The 23315-nt window shown below is 50.5% G+C and overlaps 10 protein-coding genes across 10 annotated transcripts; 5 read left to right on the top strand and 5 right to left on the bottom strand.

The window, feature by feature from the left end:
• Window positions 1–482: 482 nt before the first annotated feature.
• Window positions 483–1663, bottom strand: N7508_004061 (F1F0 ATP synthase subunit gamma; the record flags this gene model as incomplete). Its single annotated transcript, XM_058462127.1, has 5 exons — window positions 483–576; window positions 626–681; window positions 731–843; window positions 897–1471; window positions 1608–1663. The coding sequence occupies 5 exons, from the start codon at window positions 1661–1663 to the stop codon at window positions 483–485; spliced, it is 894 nt and encodes a 297-aa protein (XP_058320752.1).
• Window positions 1664–2255: 592 nt separating this feature from the next.
• On the top strand, window positions 2256–5332 carry N7508_004060 (DNA topoisomerase 1; the record flags this gene model as incomplete). The annotated part of the gene is made up of 6 exons (XM_058462126.1): window positions 2256–2310; window positions 2527–2759; window positions 2850–4346; window positions 4397–4639; window positions 4698–5147; window positions 5198–5332. 6 exons carry the CDS (start codon window positions 2256–2258, stop codon window positions 5330–5332), a joined length of 2613 nt encoding a protein of 870 aa, XP_058320751.1.
• A 1245-nt stretch (window positions 5333–6577) lies between these two features.
• Window positions 6578–7800, bottom strand: N7508_004059 (NAD-dependent epimerase/dehydratase family protein; the record flags this gene model as incomplete). Its single annotated transcript, XM_058462125.1, has 3 exons — window positions 6578–7494; window positions 7557–7718; window positions 7764–7800. The coding sequence occupies 3 exons, from the start codon at window positions 7798–7800 to the stop codon at window positions 6578–6580; spliced, it is 1116 nt and encodes a 371-aa protein (XP_058320750.1).
• Window positions 7801–9296: 1496 nt separating this feature from the next.
• On the bottom strand, window positions 9297–10661 carry N7508_004058 (uncharacterized protein; the record flags this gene model as incomplete). The annotated part of the gene is made up of 4 exons (XM_058462124.1): window positions 9297–10146; window positions 10199–10326; window positions 10412–10512; window positions 10562–10661. The coding sequence occupies 4 exons, from the start codon at window positions 10659–10661 to the stop codon at window positions 9297–9299; spliced, it is 1179 nt and encodes a 392-aa protein (XP_058320749.1).
• Window positions 10662–10787: 126 nt separating this feature from the next.
• On the bottom strand, window positions 10788–13425 carry N7508_004057 (calpain-like protease PalBory; the record flags this gene model as incomplete). The annotated part of the gene is made up of 4 exons (XM_058462123.1): window positions 10788–12653; window positions 12703–12922; window positions 12973–13334; window positions 13387–13425. 4 exons carry the CDS (start codon window positions 13423–13425, stop codon window positions 10788–10790), a joined length of 2487 nt encoding a protein of 828 aa, XP_058320748.1.
• Window positions 13426–14190: 765 nt separating this feature from the next.
• Window positions 14191–15366, top strand: N7508_004056 (putative peroxisomal carrier protein; the record flags this gene model as incomplete). The annotated part of the gene is made up of 4 exons (XM_058462122.1): window positions 14191–14291; window positions 14359–14903; window positions 14951–15188; window positions 15243–15366. The coding sequence occupies 4 exons, from the start codon at window positions 14191–14193 to the stop codon at window positions 15364–15366; spliced, it is 1008 nt and encodes a 335-aa protein (XP_058320747.1).
• A 531-nt stretch (window positions 15367–15897) lies between these two features.
• On the top strand, window positions 15898–16798 carry N7508_004055 (thermonuclease family protein; the record flags this gene model as incomplete). The annotated part of the gene is given in 3 exon segments (XM_058462121.1): window positions 15898–16237; window positions 16248–16297; window positions 16349–16798. The coding sequence occupies 3 exon segments, from the start codon at window positions 15898–15900 to the stop codon at window positions 16796–16798; spliced, it is 840 nt and encodes a 279-aa protein (XP_058320746.1).
• A 313-nt stretch (window positions 16799–17111) lies between these two features.
• N7508_004054 (adenylate kinase ADK2) lies at window positions 17112–17892 on the bottom strand (the record flags this gene model as incomplete). Its single annotated transcript, XM_058462120.1, has 2 exons — window positions 17112–17671; window positions 17724–17892. 2 exons carry the CDS (start codon window positions 17890–17892, stop codon window positions 17112–17114), a joined length of 729 nt encoding a protein of 242 aa, XP_058320745.1.
• Window positions 17893–18408: 516 nt separating this feature from the next.
• On the top strand, window positions 18409–20012 carry N7508_004053 (DNA primase subunit PRI2; the record flags this gene model as incomplete). Its single annotated transcript, XM_058462119.1, has 3 exons — window positions 18409–18598; window positions 18650–19200; window positions 19248–20012. The coding sequence occupies 3 exons, from the start codon at window positions 18409–18411 to the stop codon at window positions 20010–20012; spliced, it is 1506 nt and encodes a 501-aa protein (XP_058320744.1).
• Window positions 20013–20641: 629 nt separating this feature from the next.
• On the top strand, window positions 20642–23262 carry sec23 (GTPase-activating protein SEC23; the record flags this gene model as incomplete). The annotated part of the gene is made up of 7 exons (XM_058462118.1): window positions 20642–20734; window positions 20790–20920; window positions 20971–21265; window positions 21318–21791; window positions 21842–22939; window positions 22995–23188; window positions 23238–23262. 7 exons carry the CDS (start codon window positions 20642–20644, stop codon window positions 23260–23262), a joined length of 2310 nt encoding a protein of 769 aa, XP_058320743.1.
• Window positions 23263–23315: the final 53 nt, after the last annotated feature.

Here is a 23315-nt window from a genome sequence, read left to right as displayed (position 1 = left end):
GTAAGAGTGAGCCGGATGAAGATGAATGAGACAGAGACAGAGAGAACAAGGCTCGACGAGAAAGAGCAAAGCAAATATGGATGCGCATAGTTCAGATTAACGCCGCGACCCTTACCTTGAAAACAACCCAAGATGCGAAGTGAGAAAAAGAGAGTGAGGAGCGAGAGGGCAAGATATTCCAGCAAGGACAAGAGACTGGAGAAAAGTGAGATCATGGGGGAAAGAAATCACAGCGAAGGACAAGAATGAAGGGGAAAGCGAGTATCGTAAGAATAAGAGCAAGACAATGACGAGGTAATCTCAACGTGGACAAAGATAAGATCAAAAATGATATTGGCTATTGACCAGAACAGAAAGACAAGGGTCCAACGACCAGTGTACATATGAAATTGAAATGGATTGACTCTGATTTTACACAAGCTGAAGGTCGATCTAAATATGAAGTCTAACTAGAAGCGACTTCTTCCAATAGAAGCAAGCTTCTACATGTCCGCACTGGCGGTGGCACCGGTAATAATCTCAACCAGCTCACCGGTAATGGCGGCCTGGCGCTGACGGTTGTACAAGATCTGGAACCTGAGAGTTTGTTAGAATGAAGTCTTGCACATGATGGGGATACACATACTTGTTGATCATCTCACCAGCGTTCTTGGAGGCGTTCTCCATGGCGTTGCGACGAGCCTGATAGACCGATTAGCAACGTTAATGATAAGGAGTTCATAACACTTACGGAGATCTCGCAGGCGTGGCCCTCAGCCATAGCCCAGAAGAGATTGTTGGCAAGAGCGTACTCGCGGAGGCTGGACAGAGCCTCCTCGTCAACCTCGTAGGAGGAGATGTTGGCTATATAGATTGTCAGCATGGATATGACGTGTCTCGTCATGATATCAACTCACCGGACTGGGTAATAGCCTCCTCGGAGTAGGCCTCAATGGAGGAAGCCTCGTAGCTCTGAGCGTTGACGAAGGAGTTGTAGATGATGCGGACGCTGGCGTAGTCCTCGGGAAGGAGAGCAATCTGGTCGGCAATGGCCTGGGCATCGGCGAAGGTGGGGATGTCCTTGCAGACGTTGGAGAAGCTCAGAAGGATCTTGTCGGCGACAACACGGGACAGCTGGGCCTTGGCCTTCTCACCGAGAATGACGATGTCGGCGTTGGGGTTGGCCTCCAAGATACGGCGAGTGGCCTTGCTCAGACCGGAGTGGATACCACCGCAAAGACCCTTATCGGAGCTGGCGACGACCAGCAGAGTCTTCTTGTCCTCCAGAGCCTTGGTCTCGGCCTGCTCGAAGACGTTGTTGGAGGTCTTACCGTAAACACGGGACTCATCCATAGCCTTCTGGGCACGGGTGAGACGGGTGGAAGCAACAATCTTCATGGTGTTGGTGATCTTCTCGATGTTCTTGATGGACTTGAGACGACCCTCGATCTCACGCAGAGTCGCGAAGGTGGCGGCGTTGGCGGGCGCAGGACTTTTGGAACTCGCTGTTAGCAATTGTCGTCATTGTTTCCATTTCACATCGATATTTCGCCAGATTGTTGATGTCGAGGTGGTGGTCGGGGTACGTCGGGTGGAAGGGCCCTGGCACGTTTCGGATGAGAACTTACCGAGCGATGGCAGAACCACCAGCCCGCAGGGCCGGGCGGACGGCACGGGAGAACATTATGGGAGGTATGTAGAGAAGAGAGTAGATGAGCAGGGGAGTAGCTGCGGAGGGGGGGTGACGAAGGTAGAGAGGCCGTCGGGAAGTGCGAAGTTCAGAACTCCTGGTTCTGTCCCGGCTGCGCCGCTAAACTCAAAGTGGTAAGCAACTACGGCGAGGCATTCCGACTTCCGGCGCAACAGGCCTCAGGCCACAATTTAGGTAATATATGCCTCAGGCATTATTTACACGTTACGCTGTCGTTACCTTTGACACCTCAGGCCATAAACTGTCCAAGACCTCGTTTTCCCATTCCATTCCCATTCCCCCAAACTCCCAACCTCTTTCCCTCTTTCCCTCTCTTCACTTCTGATCTTACATCTCTTCCCTTCCGATTCCACCCGCATTACCCCCTCTTCAGCTGCACTATTGATGCAGCTCAGCTTCTAAAACTTTCTCTGGCTCTTCATTGGTCAGTATTTCTTTGCCTTCATTCATCTATCAGCCGGCTCGATTTGCCCGACTCGGCGCACGAGGACTCCTCCTTGCACCACAACATCGATTCTATTCAATATATCCTCGATCTCCGGCCACGCCATTTCGGAATACCATTATGAGCTCTTCGGAGGACGATATGCCCCTCGCGCGCGTGAATGGCCGTGCCAAGTGTAAGTTCTGTCTCAGCTGAATCAGTCTCATACACCTCGTTTTTTGGTCGCAAACTCTTACTTCATCCAAAAATGACTTCATATCTTCTCTCTGCTTCCTCTCCAAATGTCTATACTTCATGGGCACCCATTCTCAATCGTGAATTTCCTTTTTGACGTCACTACATACTTCAGCCGCATCGTCGAGCTTCACTAACGTTGCAACTTTCAATATAGCGTCTCCGAAGTCCCCGGAAATGAAAATGCCGGCATCGAGTTCTCCAGGTGTCAATGGTCATGTTGACCCTGGTGTGTCAATTCGATTTGGTCCCGTGGAAGACAAAGAAGACAAAGATGTGAAGATGGAAGACGTGGATACGGATGGGCCCGGCGCTGCTAAGCGCAAATCTCGCACAAGTATCACACAGCAGAAAAACTATACAGAGAGCAGTGAAGAAGATGAACCTTTGGTACGCCTACCCCCCATTGCGGCATGAGCTTCCTCTCCCCCACTCGTGACACTACCTTTGCTCTCGGTTACACGTCTAACCATTGGGCAGAGCAAACGTCGGCGCACATCCGTGAAACATGAAGATCCTGAGACGGATGAAGATGTTCCCTTAGCCCGCAATGGCCGAAAGCTTCCCAAGGCCACCGAGACCGCCATTGGGGAAGAATCCGACTCGGACGTGCCACTTGACAAGAAGCTTACCGCCCAGAAGAAGAAGATCGAAGCAATGGCGGCGAAGGATGCGCGCAAATCTGCGGTGAAGAACGAGATCAAGCCTGCACCCAAGAAGCAGGCCAACGGTGTCAAGAAGGAGCCCGCGACCAAAACACCTGCCAAGAAGGAGCCTGCTGCCGCTAAGAAGGGCAAGGCAAAGTCTGCCCCAGTCAAAGCAGAAAGTCAGGACGCTGAAGACAATGACGAGGACGAGGGTTACCGCTGGTGGGAGGACCAGAGCAAAGGAGATGGAACCATCAAGTGGACCACACTTGAACACAGCGGTGTTGTGTTCCCTCCTGAGTATGAGTTGCTTCCAAAGAACGTCAAGATGCGCTATGATGGTGTCCCAGTCACTCTCGAACCCGAGGCGGAAGAAGTTGCCAGCTTCTTCGGAACCATGCTGAACTCGACCCACAACGTGGAAAACCCTGTGTTCCAGAAGAACTTCTTCTCCGACTTCAAGGATGTCATCAAGAAGACCGGTGGAGCCAAGGACTCCAACGGCAATAAGATCGATATCAAGGAGTTCACCAAGTGCGACTTTAAGCCTATCTTCGAATTCTACGACGCCCAGCGGGAGGAGAAGAGGAACCTGCCACCAGCAGAGAAGAAGCGCCTCAAGGCTGAAAAGGACGAACAAGAAGCTGCGTATCAGTACTGTATTTGGGATGGTCGCAAGCAAAAGGTGGGCAACTTCCGTGTGGAACCTCCTTCCTTGTTCCGAGGTCGTGGCGAGCACCCCAAGACTGGTCGTGTCAAGACTCGTGTGCAACCTGAGCAGATCACCATCAACATTGGCAAGGATGCGAAAGTTCCTCCCCCGCCTGCAGGCCACCAGTGGAAGGAAGTGAAGCACGACCAAGAAGGTACATGGCTCGCCATGTGGCAGGAAAACATCAACGGCAACTACAAGTATGTCATGTTGGCTGCCAACTCTGATGTCAAGGGCCAAAGTGACTTCAAGAAGTTCGAGAAGGCCCGTGAACTCAAGAAGCATATTGAGAAGATCCGCAAAGATTACGAGAAGAACCTGAAGCACGACATGATGGTTGAGCGTCAAAAGGCTACCGCAGTATATCTCATTGATCAGTTTGCTCTGCGTGCTGGAAACGAGAAGGGCGAAGACGAGGCCGAGACTGTCGGCTGCTGCTCTCTCAAATACGAGAACGTTACGCTGAAGCCCCCACAGACCGTCGTCTTCGACTTCTTGGGTAAGGATAGTATTCGTTTCTATGATGAAGTCAAGGTCGACTTGCAAGTCTTCAAGAACCTGAAGATCTTCAAGAAGGCTCCGAAGAAAAACGGTGACGAGATTTTCGATCGTCTGACGGTATGTTTCCATCTTCCTTGTGTTAACTGGATATTACTAATGAGTGATAGACCTCTGCTTTGAACAAGCATCTCCAGAACTACATGCCTGGCCTGACTGCTAAGGTCTTCCGTACCTACAACGCCTCCTACACAATGGGCTCTGTGCTCAAGGAAATCAAAACCACCGGCAGCACTATTGCCGAGAAGGTCAAGGCTTACAACGATGCCAATCGCAAGGTCGCCATCTTGTGTAATCACAAGCGAACAGTCACCGCCGGCCATGCTAACGCAATGGAAAAGATGGGCGAACGGGTAAGTTGAAACTGAACCAATGAGAAGAATAAACACAGATAACTAATTCATCCAACAGATCAAGGGACTTCGCTATCAGAAGTGGCGTCTGAAGCAGCAAATGCTTGACTTGGACCCCACTCTGAAGAAGAAGAAGGGTGCTGCCTTCTTCGAGATTGACGAAGATCTCGATCAAGAATGGATCAATGAACACCAGGCTTTCTTGATGGAAGAGCAGACCACAAAAATCAACAAGAAGTTCGAGAAAGACAACGAGAAGCGCGTTGCAGATGGGGAGAAAGAAATGAAGGCAACAGAGCTCGAGGAACGTCTGCAAGCCGTCAAGGAGATGGACAAGAAGTTCAAGAAAGAGAATAAGACCGGCAAGGTGGAGGCCGAGGCCCGTGGTGCCACCGTCGAGAAGCTGGAAGCTGCGATCACCAAGATCGATCAGCGTGTTGAGACCATGTCCGTCCAAGCTCAGGACAAGGAAGATAACAAGGAGGTTGCCTTAGGCACGTCTAAAATTGTGAGTTTAATTTATCTGCATAATCGATCACCTGCTAATATCTTCTCCAGAACTATATCGACCCTCGCCTAACGGTCGTATTCAGCAAGAAGTTCGATGTTCCCATCGAAAAGTTCTTCTCTAAGGCCCTGCGTGAGAAGTTCGAGTGGGCTATCAAGTCCGTCGAGGAAGACTGGGAGTTCTAAACGCCCACAGCCCTCCCTTGCAGTGCTCTTTTCCGCACATTACATTCTCGTACAATATTTCGGTTTTCACAGTCTCTATACAGACCGTTTGCCCTCCCTCCATTCTGTTCTATAACACTTCAAAATTCACTATTCGCCTTGCCACATTTTTACACCATGCTTGAAGAGAAAATGCCTACATTGACATTGCAACGAAATGGGTGAGCTCAGAACGAGCTTACGACAGGGTGGAAGTGGGTAAGATAGGTAGGTACACCTGGGATAGATACCAGCAAAGGAAGAAAAGAAAGGAAATTCCCAAGAAAACGAGAAAACAGACACCTTGAATTGCATTTTGGCTTGGTGGCTTTCTTTAGATGCATATTCGCATATGCATGGGATTCTGGCATTTGCACATTTTTCTCCGTTGTTCGGTCAATCGGTAGATCTCTGATTCAAAGATAGCAATGCATATCGTCATTTCTGTTCCATCAACTTCCAGTTAAATAAATACTGTGCTCCTGTGCTTCGTAGTGGGTTAGCTTGTCTGTGGGACCTGCACAACATACCTGCAGCGCCAATGCATGTATGAAACGAGTGGGACTGGAGCCAGATCCTGCAATTAGAATCATAAGCGAAAATGCCATGTGGTGATTTGTTCGCATGCATTTCATGCAGTCCTTAGTATATGCATTCTGTATGCATGTGTAAAGATCAGTTAATATTGGAGCATTTCATAAGATCACTAACATTCTATCAAATATGTACACGAAAACAATACGAACCCGATCCGGAACTAAGTTAGACATGGAAAAGGCTCCATATGCTATGTTATGCAAAATAGGTAAGAGAGAGAATGAAAGCATATATGCATAGAAAATAAGATCCAGAGAAGAGAAGACCGCCGAGAAGAAGTATCAATTACAGTACAAGGCAGAGCCAGGTATGAGAATGGAATGCTGTACAGGCCTGACTGATATTTGCTTCTCTGGGTTGTCAGGTAGAGAAAGATGCAGGTGTAGGGATGGGATCATGAAGGGGGTCGTGTCATGTGGGTTCAATGCTTTCTTTTCAGACACAATGCGATGCGAGACCGGGGTTTTCCTCATCGGATATGGGGACCGTTAATGAATCATGGAGGAAAGAAGAAAACGAAAGAAAGGGGAAAAGAAAAGTGGAAAGAGAAAAGATAAAATAACCGACAGACGGGATATCTTAATGAAGAAGGATCAAAAAAAAAAGAAAAAACATGAAAGAAAAAGATTCTCATGGCCACCAACCCATACGCTTGTAGCTGTCGACGATTTCGCGAATACTGTCGGCGCCAAAGTTGGGATATTTCGGTCTCCAGTCAGTCTCAGCCTCGAATTTCGAACCATCAATCGACATATCCTGGTCCTTGAGGATATCGCGCTCCAGGAACGGACTGATCGGGCCCGGCCGTGTAATGCCCGCCTTTTCAACGAGCTCAGCCCAAGTCTGCAGACTATCCTCATTCATATCATCGACGACATCGTCGAGGTTCAGCTTGGCAAGCTGCGAAGCAAGCGATCCAACGAACGTAACCTTCAGACCGAAGACCTCAGTCAGCGCGTTGGCAACGTGCTCCTGTCGTGTATTGTTGTGGTCGACGACATTGAACGCGACTGGACCTTCCTGCGGGTCAATGGGGCCCACGCGGGCGAGCCACTTGGCCGCCTCGAACAGCGCGCTGGCGGCGTCCTTGACGTGCAGCGTGTTTACCTTCAGGTCCTTGGTGTGTAGGAGCGTGAGGTCCTGTTGGAGGTCGACGTGCACGGCCGACAGGCAGATACCTGTGGCGAAGTAGCCTGTCTCGTAGGCGCCGTAGACGTGCGGCAGGCGCATGGCGCAGTACTGCAGGCCGGGGATCTTGCGCAGTTCCTCAGCCGCCTTCAATTTCCAGTCGGCGAGTTTGTGCCATGGGACGAGCTTATCGGTTTCCTTGCGCGGTGTAGAGCCGCCCTTGTAAACGTGGGCGGTGGAGGTTTCGATGAAGGCGGGGATGCCACGGCGGGCGATCTCCTTGCCCAGTGCGATAGATAATGCGTAGCTGCGCACTTCGTAGACATCATCTGGTTGGGAGTGCCTTGATTCGCCGCCGCAGTTGATCACGTAGTCGAATTGTTTTCCATTGGCTCGGTCGAAAATGCGCGGGAAATGTTCTGGGGGGGGGAGATTTTGGTGAGAAAGGCTCAGGATGGGAGAAAGTGGGCGTGTCTCTTACGCTCACGACTGGCATCGGCTTGGACGAACTTGTCCTTGGAACAGGCCTCTGCAAACTCTGGGGCTAGCCAAGCCAACTGGGGCAGGACTTTGTCGACCAATCGTACCTCGGAGGCCAAGTCGTTTTCGTGGAGGTATAGTGCCAGATGGCGGCCGATGAAGCCTAGGAGGGGTTAGTCTGAACGTGAGGGGAAGACTAGACACATACCAAGACCACCGACAATCAAGACAGCAGGCTTTTCCATTGTGTGTAACCCCGCAAGTTCAGGAGAGTGAAAAGGGGAAAGTGAAAGGAGAGGGGGGATTAAAAGTTCCTTGAAATCCCCTGCCAAGACCGCTCGAGGCCGTTGACTATTAGAAAACCAAGTGGGTTACAGTGGGCACAATCAAATTTGGGAGTTAAGAACTCTGTGACGTCGGGGGGCGAATAGTGCGACTTAATTAGTTTTAGCGGTTTGAAATAAGTTTCTAAGCCCGAAGCCCGAAGTGTAGTGTCAGCTCCGTTATGTACTCCGTAGTCTATACTCCGTGGCCCATGGTACTGGGTTCCGATCGCCCGAGATGCTAAGCCTCCGCTTATCTGGTTCCCTTCCCTTCTTTGCACTGTACTATATTACGTTTCTATGCTCTAAGGGCTTTGGTTACCACGTGAGTATGAGTCAAGGTAGAGTATAGCATTACAGCTACCAGGCATGTATATTCTAATCCCCCAAATTGTCTACATGTAGCGTGTCTTTTCCTTCTGAGATGATTGCCTCGTGCAGGACATCGGATCTAGAAAGGTACTGTGCAGCTCACGATGACCCAACAGATCCAGGGGATTGGGGTCTTGAACAGATGGAAGGCCCAAGATGCCGAAGAGCATGACTTGCTATTGACAATGGATGTGTCTACACTGATCAACCCTCCAGCACAGCCCTTTATATTCACCTTTCTACCTGAGCTCCTCGTGTCGATCTTCCAATATGGATCCCTGCTGGAGAAAGTATCATTACCTTTGATAAGAATGTTCGATTGCAAGTCCTCAAACACCTCGCCATAGAAAATACTTGAATCCGATTCAACTTTGTCAGCATCTTGGACTTCGCAAAACTATCAGAAAGCATTTGGGAATGTGCGTTACCCCATATAGATTCCACTACCAGGCTCTCCACGGTTCATTTGCTATTTGCGGGCACAATGTTGCATGTGCCGAAACCACACCGGTATGGGAATGCGCCGATTGTGAGTCAGTTGCTCATGTTTATCATAATATCGATTGGACGTTGAGGACAATCGCCTTCGAGCGGAGTTTTAGTTCAAAGGAGTTGTCAGAAGAACACAATGAAATATGGACGAAGACTGCCTAGTCCACGGTCCTATGTTGAATGTGGGATTTGCTTATACTTGCTAATGTTGTCATTCGCTGCTTACTTCGATTGTTAATCGTGATACTCAGTATTTTGTATTATCTTTCTGGAGTTTATTTACCGATGCATGTTGCATGCAAAAACTTTGCTTATGTGTCTGTCTATAGATTTGGTCTTGCTTTCAATGATATATGAATCTTCTTCTTCTAGGCATACCATTATTTTCTAGCATCCCCCACTACTATCATTCATGCCCTTGCTTCTACAATAGTACGAGGACACAAAAAGGAGTTAAATTAGCGTCTCATACTATTTGAATATGAGCCACCTCGCTAGTTATGAAAGGTATATCGACCAGGGCAGATACCAATAAAAATCCAAACGAAACCACATCACGACGCACCGAGTAACTTCAGCGAATTCTTCAGCTCTTTGATAGCAGTATCAACATCATCAAATGTCAACGCAGACACCGCCCAGCGAGCATGCTTCTGCGCCATCTGAACCGAGTTATCATCTATCCCGTGGGATGGCTGAGGGGGAACATAGGGTGCAGACGCGGGAGGCGAGTAAGCAGCTGGGGCCGGTGCAGCTGGTGGAGCAGCTGGGGGAGTAAGATGTGCGCTGGCGTTGGTGGCGGGATCGTAGAAAGAGGCCGGGTTTACGGATGGGTTGTTGGATGGTGGAGGGAAAGATTGGAAGGCTGTTGGGGCATCTGGAAGGATTGGGCCTGCTCCTGAGGATAATCCCCCGATTGTTGCTGGGGTTGAAGGGAGTTCCAGGCCTGAACCGGAGTTGTCGGTGTCCATTGGTTGAGCGGGTGAGCCTGGTGCGTTGCGTGGGACGGAAGGGATCTCGGGCTCGGCAGTGAAGGTTGGACGGGGTGCTGATGAAGTGCGCGATGGGTGAAGCGATTCGTCGAGTGTTGACTTGCGTGCTAGGTCTCGTCCGAGACGATCTGATTCGTCTGGGATCTCTTCGATCGAGGGTTGGGTTGGTTGGGAGGCTTGCTCTGCGACCGACTCGTCGAATGCCTGCACTTCGGGGTCGTCAATTACTTGCTCTTCTTCCTTTGGTGCAGGGTTCGTCTCATTGGGGTCTTCGCCAGCTTTGAAGGCCTTAACTATGCGAAGGGCGTGGAATTTGGCGAATTTGATGCGCCCAGCTATCTCTGGGTCGGCACCCCAAATTGAGCACAGTTCGAGGAAAGTAGCTGCTGCCTGGAATGTATCTGCCGTTTGCCTTTGAGTAGAGTCAGTCGTCTGTGGCTCTGTATGGCACTCCCAGAGCTCACTTTGTGACTTTGTTGGCGTTCATGGCGGCTTCGGCGCGACCAAAGACCTCCAGTCCAAATTGTTCGACATAGGCATTCGCCGCGACCTCATCCGTGACCGTTTCATCACCAGGGTTCTCGACTTTGAACTATCATATCCAATCTGATCAGTCATCCAGTCCCAGGATACGCTGCTTAAGGAGCTGCGGAACACATGCGGGGCGTTCGACTCACCTGCTCCAATTTGTCCACCAGACAGGTCGTGTATTGCATGATCTCATCATCAGAATTGTGGAGGCCCCTTTCAATGATTTGGCTCACGATATGGAAATTGCCTTCGTTGGGGTTCAGTCAACATGTCCAGTTGCGCGCGGGGGTACTCACACCAGTAGGCAACCACCGGTTTGGCCTTTTCGATCTGGGCAGCCCGGATGGCAAAGCGCCCAATGTCGGCGGACCGTAGTCCAGCTGGGATGTTATTCATGTTGTCTGGTGGGTAAAAGGGAGGAGAGGTGCCAGATGACGTTTGGTGCGGGTTCCCACCGCCCGGTGCGGGGACTACTTCGGAGATATCTCTATACTCTAACTTGCACTTCTATACTGCTGGGTATCATTCATCTTCAATCAACCACTTCCCAATCTCCACTTTCTCTTCTGCCAGCGCCTCAACTTCGAAATGGTCTTCCACTTGTCCTCCAGGTCCACCAATGCGCTCAATCACAATCCAGACACTGCGCGACTCGGCGTTGGGATATAGATCAAAGTCCTCTACCCGAACTCCTGATACTGTATCACTGTGAACCCCATCTTCCGAGGTAGCTAGAATCTCTTTATATGGACCTTGACCCAGCTCGACGGTCATCAGTACAGGCGATGGAGCCACAGCCCGCGAGCCTATCGTAGACTGTTTGTTCTTCGCAATAAGCCGGATTCGCGTGAGGCGAGATACTCGCAGTGACGCCAACATGCGATCTTTACCTGGTGGTAGAATACCGACATCAGATAAAATGACGCGCCGTCCAGCGGACTCCGACGCCAATGGCTGCACTATACATGGGATCGTAGAGGAAATCCATAGCGTGAAGCGGCCGAGCTGGTCGGCTGCAAATGTGGAGCAGACTATGGTGTATGTGCCCTTATCTAGGGATTTGGCCTCGGCCAATGCACATCCCCGGCGGTAATCACCACTATCTGCGATGATATCTCGGCTTCTCACCCGTGAGATGCGCTGGCCGTTGGACCAGAATAGCTTCACGTGCGTTGCTAGTTCGGGCTCTGCTACCTCGAGCAAGATAGAAAGGTCCGTTCTCTCCGAAATTTGTAGGCTGAACTGTGGGTTCGAGTGGTATCGAGGTGACTCGGCGTTACCACCAGCTGTCATTGCAGTCCAGGAACTGCTTGCCTTTGTCACGCATAAATACTTATCTAGTGACGGCGCCACTGACACAGGGGAGGTTGAGAATGATGACAGGGTGAAGCTTTGACTGGATGATGGGAGAGACTGCTCTGAGACCACCACGGTCCATCTTGACCTGGGGGGCATTTCCAGTCGCATAAGAGTATTTGGAGAGTCGACATATGGACCGCGATGGAGGTAGCCATCACTCAGGGACACTCTTCGGCCATCTGCCTGGAATATATAGATGCTGATGAAGCCAATCGCGCTTTGAATCTCACCTGTTTTGAAATGCCTCCCAAGAAGTAGCCAAACAGTGCCCCCGCACTCGCTAGAGAGGCAGAACTGTGGGTTCTTCACGAAGCAGCCGGAAATGACACGTCCATGAGACAAATCCCATGTGAAATGAATGTCCTCACGGTGTTTGAACAACCCAGGATTCCAATTCAAGTAAAGATTTTCGAAGTTCTGAAACACCTGCTCACAGTCCATCCAAAAGGTTCCTGGAGCAAGAGGAGATTTGCCGGGATCAAGGTTGAGATTATTTGGGATGTGTGGATCTGCTCCAGCCCACGGGTTCTTCAAGAGGAACTGGCGACGCCCTTGGGATTCTTTCAGTTCGAGAATGGCGTAGTCGTGCTCGCCCACCAAGCCCATACCTTGCTGTTCGCTTTCCGTCAGACTGCCGGTTCCAATGGTGAGAACCACATCTCCGTGGTAAAAGGCCTTGTATAATCGGCCCCAGATCTCATCAGAGGTGAAATCGTCATTGTGTATAAATACTTGTTCGGGAATCCATCCGGTCAGCACCCATAGGTCAGTCCCTGAGTTGCTTCCGGGGAAATCATAGCCCCCTCGGATTTTCAGGTATGCTTTCTCGACAAGAGCAGGCCATAAAAAGTTCGGGTTGTTCCGATCGATCACATGTAATGATCGTGAGGTCTTGGAGGAAGGCAGTCTGTCGTCTATGACCACCCTGCGGAATGATCCGTTGAAGTATAAGCGGAATATGTACTTCCCAGACAGCGATAAGACAGGGTTCCCTTCATCATTGCACGGATACATTGTAGGTGTCGCATTCTGTTCCTGTTAGCTTGAGTCTGTATAATAGAATAGACTGTTCTCATACCTGTCCAAGCTTTCGTTCTGATCGAGACGTTGTGGCACATAAGCTGGCCACAACTGAACAATCAGTCAAGACATCTTGCACCAGATCGGTTTGGCCGGAAGCTGAGATAGTTGGGTTAGTTGTACCTGGGGTAGCCGGGTCCCTTAGTAAATCATGCGGCCGTTTCCATCCTGCAAATATATCCCTCTGGACGTCGGAGAGGTGCAGGTCGGGTGAATCCCTATATTCAATTAGAACATGTGCATGGTGACCGAGGCGTTCTCAACATACGTGAAAGGCCGATCTTTGAGGATGAATTCATCTTCATTCGGTGCCCGGCTCCAGGGTGGAAAGATGTACCCATTTAGTTTCGCACCCTCGAGTATAATGATCTCTTCCCGAGTGGTGAGCTTCCGCGTGGATGTAGGCGGGCGCAAGCTCTGAATGACTTGGGGCCCCGCAGCAGCATTCCAGTCAGTGGCGCGTTTGATCTTTTCAGCTCGAACGATCAATTCTTTGCATTTGGTATCGAGTTGTTTCTTCTCGTCGGCGGGGGCCAGACGTAGGGCTTTCATGTAGTGCTCCGCGGCAGTGATAGCCGCTTCCAGTGCCGCTTTCTGCGAAGTCGCCCCTGCTATGCCATCTTCGGCCTTCTATCAACTTGTTAGCCTCTTTGCCTTTTGAAAACTGGAGAGGATGGTGTACTAAGGCTTCCGATACATGAGGTTGTTGCGGCCTCGACATACTGGTGGTTTGTGTAGAAGAGAGGAATGAGGTGGTGGAGAGAACTAGGAAGTGAATAGTGCATAGGAGAGGGAATCGATATATCATAAATACATTGTAGACTCAAGTCTAACAGCAGGCTCTATAACATGCATCTCTGCTCGCCTATATCTTTCTTTCCACCTAATTGTATACGTTTCGTCACTTCCTAAGTGTCTTTCTAAATGAAGGCGGTGTTATATGGCAATATATGCACCGGGATGTGAAGCTGCCGAAGTGAAGTGTTTAGCGTGGACTCCTTTGAGAGTGCAGATCTAAGATATTTCTTAGGATCTGATTTCCCCAGAGCATATTGAAATGAACTTATGTAGGTAATGGTCCCAATTACATGTATATGCATCTACAACCAATGATGGTTCGCAGTGATGTAACTGCAATACGCATCTCTATGCCGAGTCGATGGATCTGATAAATACCATCACGTGACCAGCGCATGGATACCGAAGTGGACCTCGGCAAGTTTTAAGGTGAGCGCCGAGGTGCAATGTGCAGTAACAGGTAATTCCGAACTCGGTTCCTTGACTTTGATACTCGGGTGTCCTCGGTATGCACTGTACTTTCTGAGTTATACCTCCCTTCTCTGCGTTTTTGATCTCTGCAACGCAGTACAGAGTACGGCCCCGCTTAACTATTTCCCCTAACTACAGGCCGCTCCGCAAGCGAGCCCTCTCCTGAGCCTCTCTATTTGTCGACCTTCCTTAATTTCACATACCCTCCGCATATATTATGGCCGGTCAATCGAAGCCAACACTCTCGCCATGGGGCAGTGCCGTTGCAGGTGCGACGGGCGCCGTCCTCGCGAACGCAATGGTCTACCCGCTTGATCTGTGAGCCCACTACATGCGCCAGTTGTAAGAGTGTTGGGACGAGGTCGCTGATTCTCCTTTTATTTAGTGTGAAGACCAAACTTCAAGTACAGGTCAAGCAAAAAGAAGGAGCCGAGAAGAGCGACGACCTCGACCGCTATGAATCAACCGTCGATGCTATAAACAAGATCGTGGAGAAGGAGGGTGTCAGTGGTCTGTACTCTGGTATGGCTGGAGCCCTGCTTGGTGTCGCCTCTACAAACTTCGCATACTTTTACTGGTATAGCGTTGTAAGAACACTTTATATGGCCTCGGTCAAGTCCCCCAAGCCCCCCGGTACAGCGATCGAGCTTTCCCTCGGTGCTGCTGCTGGTGCTGTCGCTCAGATCTTCACCATCCCGGTGGCTGTCATCACAACCCGACAGCAGACACAGCCCAAGGGCGAGAAGAAGGGTCTGATCGAGACTGGTCGCGAGGTGGTCGAGAGTGAGGACGGCTGGTCCGGCCTGTGGCGCGGTCTGAAGGCTAGCTTGATCTTGGTCGTCAACCCTGCTATCACATATGGGGCTTACCAGCGCCTGAAGGAGGTTATCTTTCCAGGGAAAAATAATCTCAAGCCCTGGGAGGCATTCCGTGAGTGATATCCCACCCAGAAAAGATGGCCCGCTAACGAAGAAAAGTCCTCGGTGCCATGTCCAAGGCTTTGGCTACTATCGCAACCCAGCCTTTAATCGTCGCAAAGGTTGGTCTGCAGTCTCGCCCGCCACCAGAGCGCAATGGCAAGCCCTTCAAGACCTTTGGTGAGGTCATGAAGTTCATTATCGATAATGAGGGTGTCCTGTCCCTCTTCAAGGGAATTGGACCCCAGATCCTGAAGGGTCTTTTGGTCCAGGGTCTGCTCATGATGACCAAGGAGAGGTATGTTTTTTCTAGAGCTCTATTACTTAGGTTTATTTGCTGACACTTCCATAGAATGGAGCTTCTCTTCATCGTCCTGTTTGCCTACCTCCAGAGAATGAAGAAGGAGAAGCTGCAGAAGGCAGTTGATACTGCCGCATCAAAGGCTAAGACTAGCGTCCCCGCCACCCTGAAATAATTGCTCTCTTTGGAATGAACGGTCGCTATTTTCCATTCTGGTCTCTATGCTTGTTATGCTCGGCGCTTGGTTCTTCTTTCCCAATTTGTTTCTGTACAGTCTAGACACTTGAATGTAAAGGCCTGGTTGATAGAACACCGTGTTTCTTTTCTCGGGTATTACTATGTCTCTAGCATGATAGTGGTACCCGAGTACAATATATGAAAAAGGCCGATACGATACATATTGTCTCAGCCAGCTATATGAACCTCATGAAGCTTTCCAAGGTTGTTATGCAATCAAAGTCGTAGTAAGCCACTACATAATTTAGATGAACCCTAAATCCCTGCATACAGGTCAAATGAGCTGGAAAAAAAAAATCCAAAACATTCATTATTGTGACAAAGGCATTGTAGTTTGTCGCCCTGGAGAAGATCCTCGGCTTAGCTCTCGCGTCGATCACCCCAACAACACCCTCCACTCCCACCACCAAACACCTGAATCACACCCCCGATCTCCAACACCTGCAAAAAAGCAGGGGCATGGGCCGTGATGAGATGGCCGCCATGGAGTCCCGAGTCGACCAATGACGAAAAACAATCAATCTGGAGCTCCTCAAACAACTCAAGCTCCGTCCTAGACTGGCGAGCCTTCGTCGAACCAAGAACCCTAGTCCCAACCATCCTCCTAACAAGCGGTATCCTAATCTCCGTCCGCATCCACCGAACCTACCTACGCCGCATCCCAGATGCGCCTAGCATCTCGCCCTCGTTCCTCCGTCGCCGCAGCGTCTTCGGTCAGGTTACTTCCGTCGGCGATGGTGATAACTTTCGCATTTTCCATACGCCCGGCGGGGAGGCTTGCGGGCTGGGGTTGGATGCCCTGGAAGAAGGTTCCAAAAGTTAAGAAAGAGTTGAAAGATAATACTGTTCGTCTCCACCACTACACCCAGGTATACAACCAACAGATCAGATCATACTTACACATCCAACCCACACCACAGATCCACATTCGTCTGGCAGGCATAGATGCACCAGAACTAGCGCACTTCGGTCGCCCTGAACAACCCTTCGCGCGCGACGCCCATACCTGGTTAACAAATTACCTGACCAGCAAACGCGTGCGCGCCCTCGTCCACCGACAAGACCAATACTCGCGTGTTGTAGCGAGTGTATACGTGCGCCGGGCTTTTGATTTCCCGCCTTTTCGGCGGCGAGATGTTTCCTATGAAATGCTGAGGAGAGGGCTGGCGACTGTATATGAGGCGAAGGTTGGGTCAGAGTTTGGCGGGGAGAAGATGGAGAAGAAGTATCGAAGGGCTGAGTGGTGGGCTAAGAAGAGGGCTAAGGGGCTTTGGAGGGATTATAAGGCTGTTGGAGGGAATTGGGAGAGTCCAAGGGAGTATAAGAATCGGATGGGCATGGGCGATTCCACGCTTGAGAAGAAGAAGTAGAGGTCGTGATGGCTGGGCTTGCGGCTCTCTCTTATTTGAGTTTATTTGCATTTGCATTTGATGGAATGGTATGACTACTTGGTATTTTTTTCTCTTTTTTTTTTGTACATTTATGCGATGTGATTATGATTAGGTTAAACCGAATGTTGAATATTGATTATCATACACCAATTGAGTTAGCTATACATGCGCTGGAGATATCTCCAACATTCCCATTAACGGGTATTAAACTCAGGGTATCCCCTCCAGGGATTCATCGTGTATCGTCTCGTCCAAATACATATAAGAATAAGTATACATGCATCATTCACAGTCAGCAGAACCGTTTCTCGAATTCTGCAAATAACTGCGGAGTGATCTCGTCACTGCTGTTGCCCTCTACCCTCCAGAGAACACCCCGACGGTCATAGTGCTCCAGAAGTGTCTTGCTCGTTTCCTCGAACTTTCGTAGCCGCTGCTGCCACGTCTCGATTGAGTCGTCTTGTCGCTGCGTCAGCGTCTCGCCTGTGACGTCGTCCTTGCCTGGCACCTTGGGCGGGTGGAAGTCTGTGTTGTACACTCGGCCTGAGGGCTCGTGGACCCAACGGGATGCGATTCGGGAGAGGATTACCGAGGGAGGAGTGTTGAGGTGCACGACGAAGTTCACGGGTACTAAGCTGTCCAGGCTGGTGGCTTGGCTGTCTGTGCGGGGAAATCCGTCGAGAATGAAAGAAGCAGAGGGGTCGATTTTAGGCGAGGATGAATTGGCTGATGGTGTGGATTCGGATTGTGGTAGGAGCCAGCCCTTGGTTTTCATATCGTCCGAGATCAAGCTCAGAATCATAGAGTCTGGAACGAGATTGCCGGACTGCATTGTGACTTCGGCTTGGATGCCTGGGCTTATGTTAGACATCTGCTTCCCTTGCGCAATTGGTCTGCTGCTTACCAAGTGGTGTGCGTCGGCGCACATTTTCGCGCAACAGATCACCCGAGCTGATCGAGGCTAGCTGTGGGAAGCGAGATAGCAGTCGCTCGGACTGTGTGCCCTTTCCTACACCCGGAGCACCAATAAGGATGATACGGGCAGCCTTGGTGAGCTGCTTCGCGGGCGACATGTTGATGCGGAGAGATCGGGGTTAAGGTCTCGTTCCTGGATTTGGTCTGAAAGTTGGGATGGCGAAACAAGAACCACGGATGAGGAAAGTATGCAAGAAGCCCTATTGCGATGGCATTATGGAAGAAGTTGAAAGCTCTCAAAAGATAAGCAATGGTCAGAGCATCAGGACATGATTCTGTGGGGTTACTAGCTAGATTCTTTCGGCTGTCGGTGAGCGGGATGCTCCGAGGGCTATCCGAATGGGGAAGTGTTGAAGGGATCTAATATACCCCAGGTATCGAGTATTACACTACGGACAGTATCACGAGGCCGATGCGGGTTTTGGCATATGATCGAGTACTTTTTGATTTGTATCAAATCCACTCACATATTCACATGCTTTGCACATGGAGGCCATAGCCTGTATTATATAAGCAGGCTCGTAAATTACATCACGTGATCATTCGCGCGTGGCACGCGTCGCGTTGACCAATTTAGTGACGGAGATTTGATTCTTTTCAACATCGACAACACCATGATTCGACAAGACGCCCATCGTATCGACCCCAAAAGGCGGGCTGTGATCGATCATAAGAAAAGACAATTCGCTGTCCCAATATACAAGCAGCAGGAATACCCTCATCGTCTGAACTTCTATGAGACGCCTCCTACCGCCGAAATCACTCTCGAACAATTTGAGCAATGGGCCATTGACAGACTGAAGAGTATGTAAAATTGTCAATCTTGATATTTTCCGCCTTCTAACGCGCAGACAGTCCTCGCCGAGATCGAAGCATGCTCTTATCGCAACAAATCCCCCGCGGAGACGGCGACTTATATCACGCCTCTTTTGCAGAAATTCCTCCCTCTTTCCTCGAATACATCCTCTTCCAATGGCGCCAATGATTCGCGCTTGAAAAATGAGCGCCAAAAGGACCATTATTCCCACTTCATCCTCCGATTGGCCTTCTCAGCTACAGAAGACCTCCGTCGGCGATTCGCGCGCGCCGAAACCATGCTTTTCAGATTCCGTTTCCAGAATGACGACTCGAGGGAAAAGCGTGCATTCATCGACAGTCTCAGTCTAGACTGGGAGCCAGTCAGTGATTTTGAGAGAACGGAGGTTGCGGAGAGCCTGGCCAGTTCCACCCCGGGCTTGCGTCGAGTAGATGAAGAGACTTGGTACAAAGTCGATTGGGAGAAGGTGCCTGAGCTGATCGAAAAGCGATCAGTTTACTTGAAGAAAGGAAAAGCATATGTTCCTGGAAGGGAACAGCTTAGCATGATCATGGCTGAGTTCACTGCTCGCTTGGAGCGTGCACTTGAGGTATGTCTTTAGAAGAGGATTGAAAGATGGTTGCTAATTAAATTTAGCTCACGAGCCGTGCTCTCCCCCGATTGGATGAGGATGATCGTCTCACGCCTATTTTGAACCACCTCTCGAAGAACTTCGGCAGTGCCGAATCAGTATACTCAGAGGGCGAAGGATATGTGGACGGTGCTCCGATCACAGCCAGCTCTATTGATCAGCTTGCGCAGCAACACTTCCCTCTGTGCATGAAGAGCTTGCATGGGAATTTGCGGAAGAACAACCACCTGAAGCACTTTGGTCGACTCCAGTATACTCTTTTCTTAAAAGGTATTGGTTTATCCCTGGAGGAGTGTATTCTGTTCTGGCGCCAGTCTTTTAAGGGTAAGACGGATGATGAATTTAACTCCCAGTACAAGTACAACATTCGCCACGCCTATGGTGAAGTTGGTGGAGATGTGAACCGTCGCGGAAAGGGCTATACTCCCTACTCGTGCCAGAAGATCCTCGGCGATTCCAACCCCGGCATTGGACAGACTCACGGCTGTCCCTATCGTCATTTCTCCGTTGATAACCTGGTTGGTTTCCTCCAAGCTACAGGCGTCAATGATAAAGAGACTCTGCGGGGTGTGCGTGAGGATGTTGGCAAGCAGCGGTACCATATTGCATGCAACCGAGTCTTCGAGTCGACGCACAAGAACGAGATCAAGAAGGTCAAGGAGGACGGAACCTGGAGCCAGACTGATCTTGATACAATTGTTCACCCGAACACATACTTCAAGCGGAGCTTCCTGCTCAAGCAGATGGCCAGGGCGCCGAAGGATAGTTAAGGCTCACATGTCAAATTTTCACGAGGTTATGGGCAGTTCGCATGTTTCAGTAGGCAATAGGCGTTTAGGAGAGCATTGGATATGGGAATATTGATTAATTCAAATATAATTCTATCGATAGCTAGAGTAGCTAAGGAGCTAAGAGTGTGACCACAGCTGATTCCCAGAAGATCGGAAAGGATCAGAATGACCTTTCAAAACCAGGTGCCCAGCAACGGGCCATTATCGATCTCCGCTCACCACGAGAACAACGAACATCACTAGAAGATGAGGCTGTTGAGTATATACGTTTGCACATATATTGGTCGGCGTGAATGAAGAAGAGAAATGGATCAGCGGCCCGCCGAGTTTTTAAGGAATGTTTTGCTCCGGTGGACGGTAGAGACCCATTGTGCTGCAACCTGGCCTTACTGCCGTACCTTCACACAACATACTCCTCCACTTCAATCCAATCCCAAGCTATTTCCGGGGTTCTTGCTTTTCTTTCTGGTAGATTATGCTCCGGGTGGTGCTCTTACTTTTTTTCTTGGAGTAGACCCTTATATCCGAAGTTCCCCTTTCTTTGCGACTTCTCACCCGCCCCCCTCTTCTTGATCAACACACCGAGATCCGGAACATCTACCGACAACATGGATTTCGAGGCGCTGAAGGATCAATGGAGTGATGTCGAGGACCGCGATGGAATCAGACTCAGCTGGAACACCTTCCCGAGCACTCGTATGGTTCGTGATATCGGCCCTTGACCTACACCGCATCATCCACTAAGACTTGATATAGGAAGCGTCCCGCCTGGTCGTTCCTATTGCCGCCGTGTACACACCGTTGAAGGAGAAGCCCGATAACCCGTTGCTCCAATATGAGCCCGTCACTTGCAAGCAGCCCTGCCGAGCTGTGCTGAACCCATATGCGTATGTGAAAGCCATTACCCCGGATTGGATAGGAACTGACCTTGGGCTAGCACTGTTGATGTTCGCGCGCGAATCTGGATCTGTCCTTTCTGTCTCTCTCGCAATCCTCTTCCCCCGCACTACAAGGATATCACAGAGAACACGATACCCCCCGAACTCCACCCGCAGAGCACAACTATCGAGTACCAATTGGCACGGCCAGCCCCCGCTCCCCCGATCTTCGTCTTTGTCGTCGACACCTGCCAGGAAGATGACAGCCTGCAGGCTGTGAAGGACTCGCTCATCATGAGCTTATCTCTTCTCCCGCCCAATGCGCTGGTTGGTCTGATTACTTTCGGCACCATGGTAGGACAACAATCTTTACATGGAATATGGCATTTTATTGATCTTTTTCTAGGCCCAAGTTCACGAGCTCGGTTACACTGAATGCGCCAAGTCATACGTTTTCCGAGGCAGCAAGGAATACACTGCAAAGCAAGTTCAGGAGATGCTGGGCTTGGCCGGTGGCGTGCGCCCTGGTGTTCCTCAGCAGCAACCCGCCCGTCCTCCCCTCGGCCCGGCTGCCCGCTTCCTGATGCCCGTCCAGCAGGCTGAATTCCAGATCACCAATGTTCTCGAGCAATTGCAGCGTGATCCCTGGCCCGTGGCCAACGACAAGCGTCCCTTGCGCTGTACTGGTGTTGCCCTGAGCGTCGCCGTTGGTCTACTTGAGACTTCTTTCCAGAATGCCGGAGCCCGCATTATGGCTTTCACCAGCGGTGCTGCCACTGAAGGCCCTGGTCACGTTGTTTCGCCTGAGCTGAAGGAGCCCATTCGCTCTCACCACGATATTGACCGGGACAACATCAAGTACTACAAGAAGGCTGTTAAGGTATGCTTCGAATGCGCCAGTCTGTCTGGTTTCCTGCTAATTCAGTATAGTTCTATGACGCGCTTGCCAAGCGAGCTGCTAACAATGGCCACATTGTCGATATCTTTGCCGGATGTCTCGATCAAGTTGGTCTCTTGGAAATGAAGAACCTCTCCAACTATACCGGAGGTCACATGCTTCTCACCGACAGCTTCACATCTTCACAATTCAAGCAGTCATTCGTGCGCGTGTTCGACAAGGATGCCAACGACAACCTCTTGATGGGCTTCAACGCGTCTCTCGAGGTTCTTACAACCAAGGAGCTCAAGGTCACTGGTCTTATCGGTCACGCCATTTCCCTCAACAAGAAGTCCAGCTCTGTTGGCGAGACAGAATGTGGTATCGGTAACACATGCGCATGGAAGATGTGTGGAATCGACCCCTCTTCCAGCTATGGCGTTTACTTCGAGATTGCCAACCAGGGCGGTCCTGCTGCTGTGCAGCCTGGTCCTCAACGCGGTATGATGCAGTTCTTGACATACTACCAGCACTCTTCTGGCCACTACCACCTGCGAGTGACCACCACTGCCCGTCCTCTGAGTGGGCCTGCTGGCGACCCAACCCTCGCACAGTCCTTCGACCAGGAGGCTGCTGCTGTTCTCATGGCCCGTATCGCAGTCTTCAAGGCGGAGGTTGATGACGGTCCTGATGTTTTGCGCTGGGTTGACCGCATGTTGATCAGACTCTGCTCTCGCTTTGCCGACTACCGCAAGGATGACCCGACATCATTCCGATTGGAAAAGAACTTCACGCTCTACCCTCAGTTCATGTTCCATCTTCGCCGAAGCCAGTTCTTGCAGGTGTTCAACAACTCCCCTGATGAGACAGCTTTCTACCGTCATGTCCTGAACCACGAGGATGCTGGCGACTCTCTTGTCATGATCCAGCCTACCCTCGACTCATACTCCCTGGAGGTTGAGGGTGCTCAACCCGTGCTTCTGGACTCCGCTTCTATCCAGCCCGCACACATTCTTCTCCTCGATACCTTCTTCCACATCCTCATTTTCCACGGTGAGACCATTGCCGAATGGAGGAAAGCGGGTTACCAGGACCAGGAAGGATACGAAAACCTCAAGGTGCTCCTTGAGCAGCCTAAGGAGGACGCTAGGGTTCGTTTCGCCTCTCCGAAACTTATGTATTATTTTACTAACTCATGGCTTACAGGATCTTATTGCCGACCGATTCCCTCTGCCCCGTTTCATCGTGTGTGATGCCGGTGGCTCTCAAGCCCGTTTCTTGCTGTCTAAGCTGAACCCGTCGACTACCCACACCACGGGTGGATACGGTGGGGGTGTTTCGTCTCAGACCATCTTCACTGACGATGTGTCCCTGCAGACATTTATGGACCACCTGATGAAGTAAGCGGCCCCTTTATAGCTTATGTGGATCTCTGCTAACATTTCCTAGGCTTGCTGTTTCCGGAACCAGCTAAGTGTGATGAGAACATGGCCATGAGAGCAAAGGGCGGTCGTCGACCCTCGGGTC

This window comes from Penicillium antarcticum, assembly GCF_028974205.1.
Source record: "Penicillium antarcticum strain IBT 31339 chromosome Unknown utg000004l_segment0_segment0, whole genome shotgun sequence".
Lineage (NCBI taxonomy): Eukaryota > Fungi > Ascomycota > Eurotiomycetes > Eurotiales > Aspergillaceae > Penicillium > Penicillium antarcticum.
The sequence above is the reverse complement of the archived record's forward strand: the minus strand, read 5'-3'. Positions and strand labels throughout refer to the sequence as shown.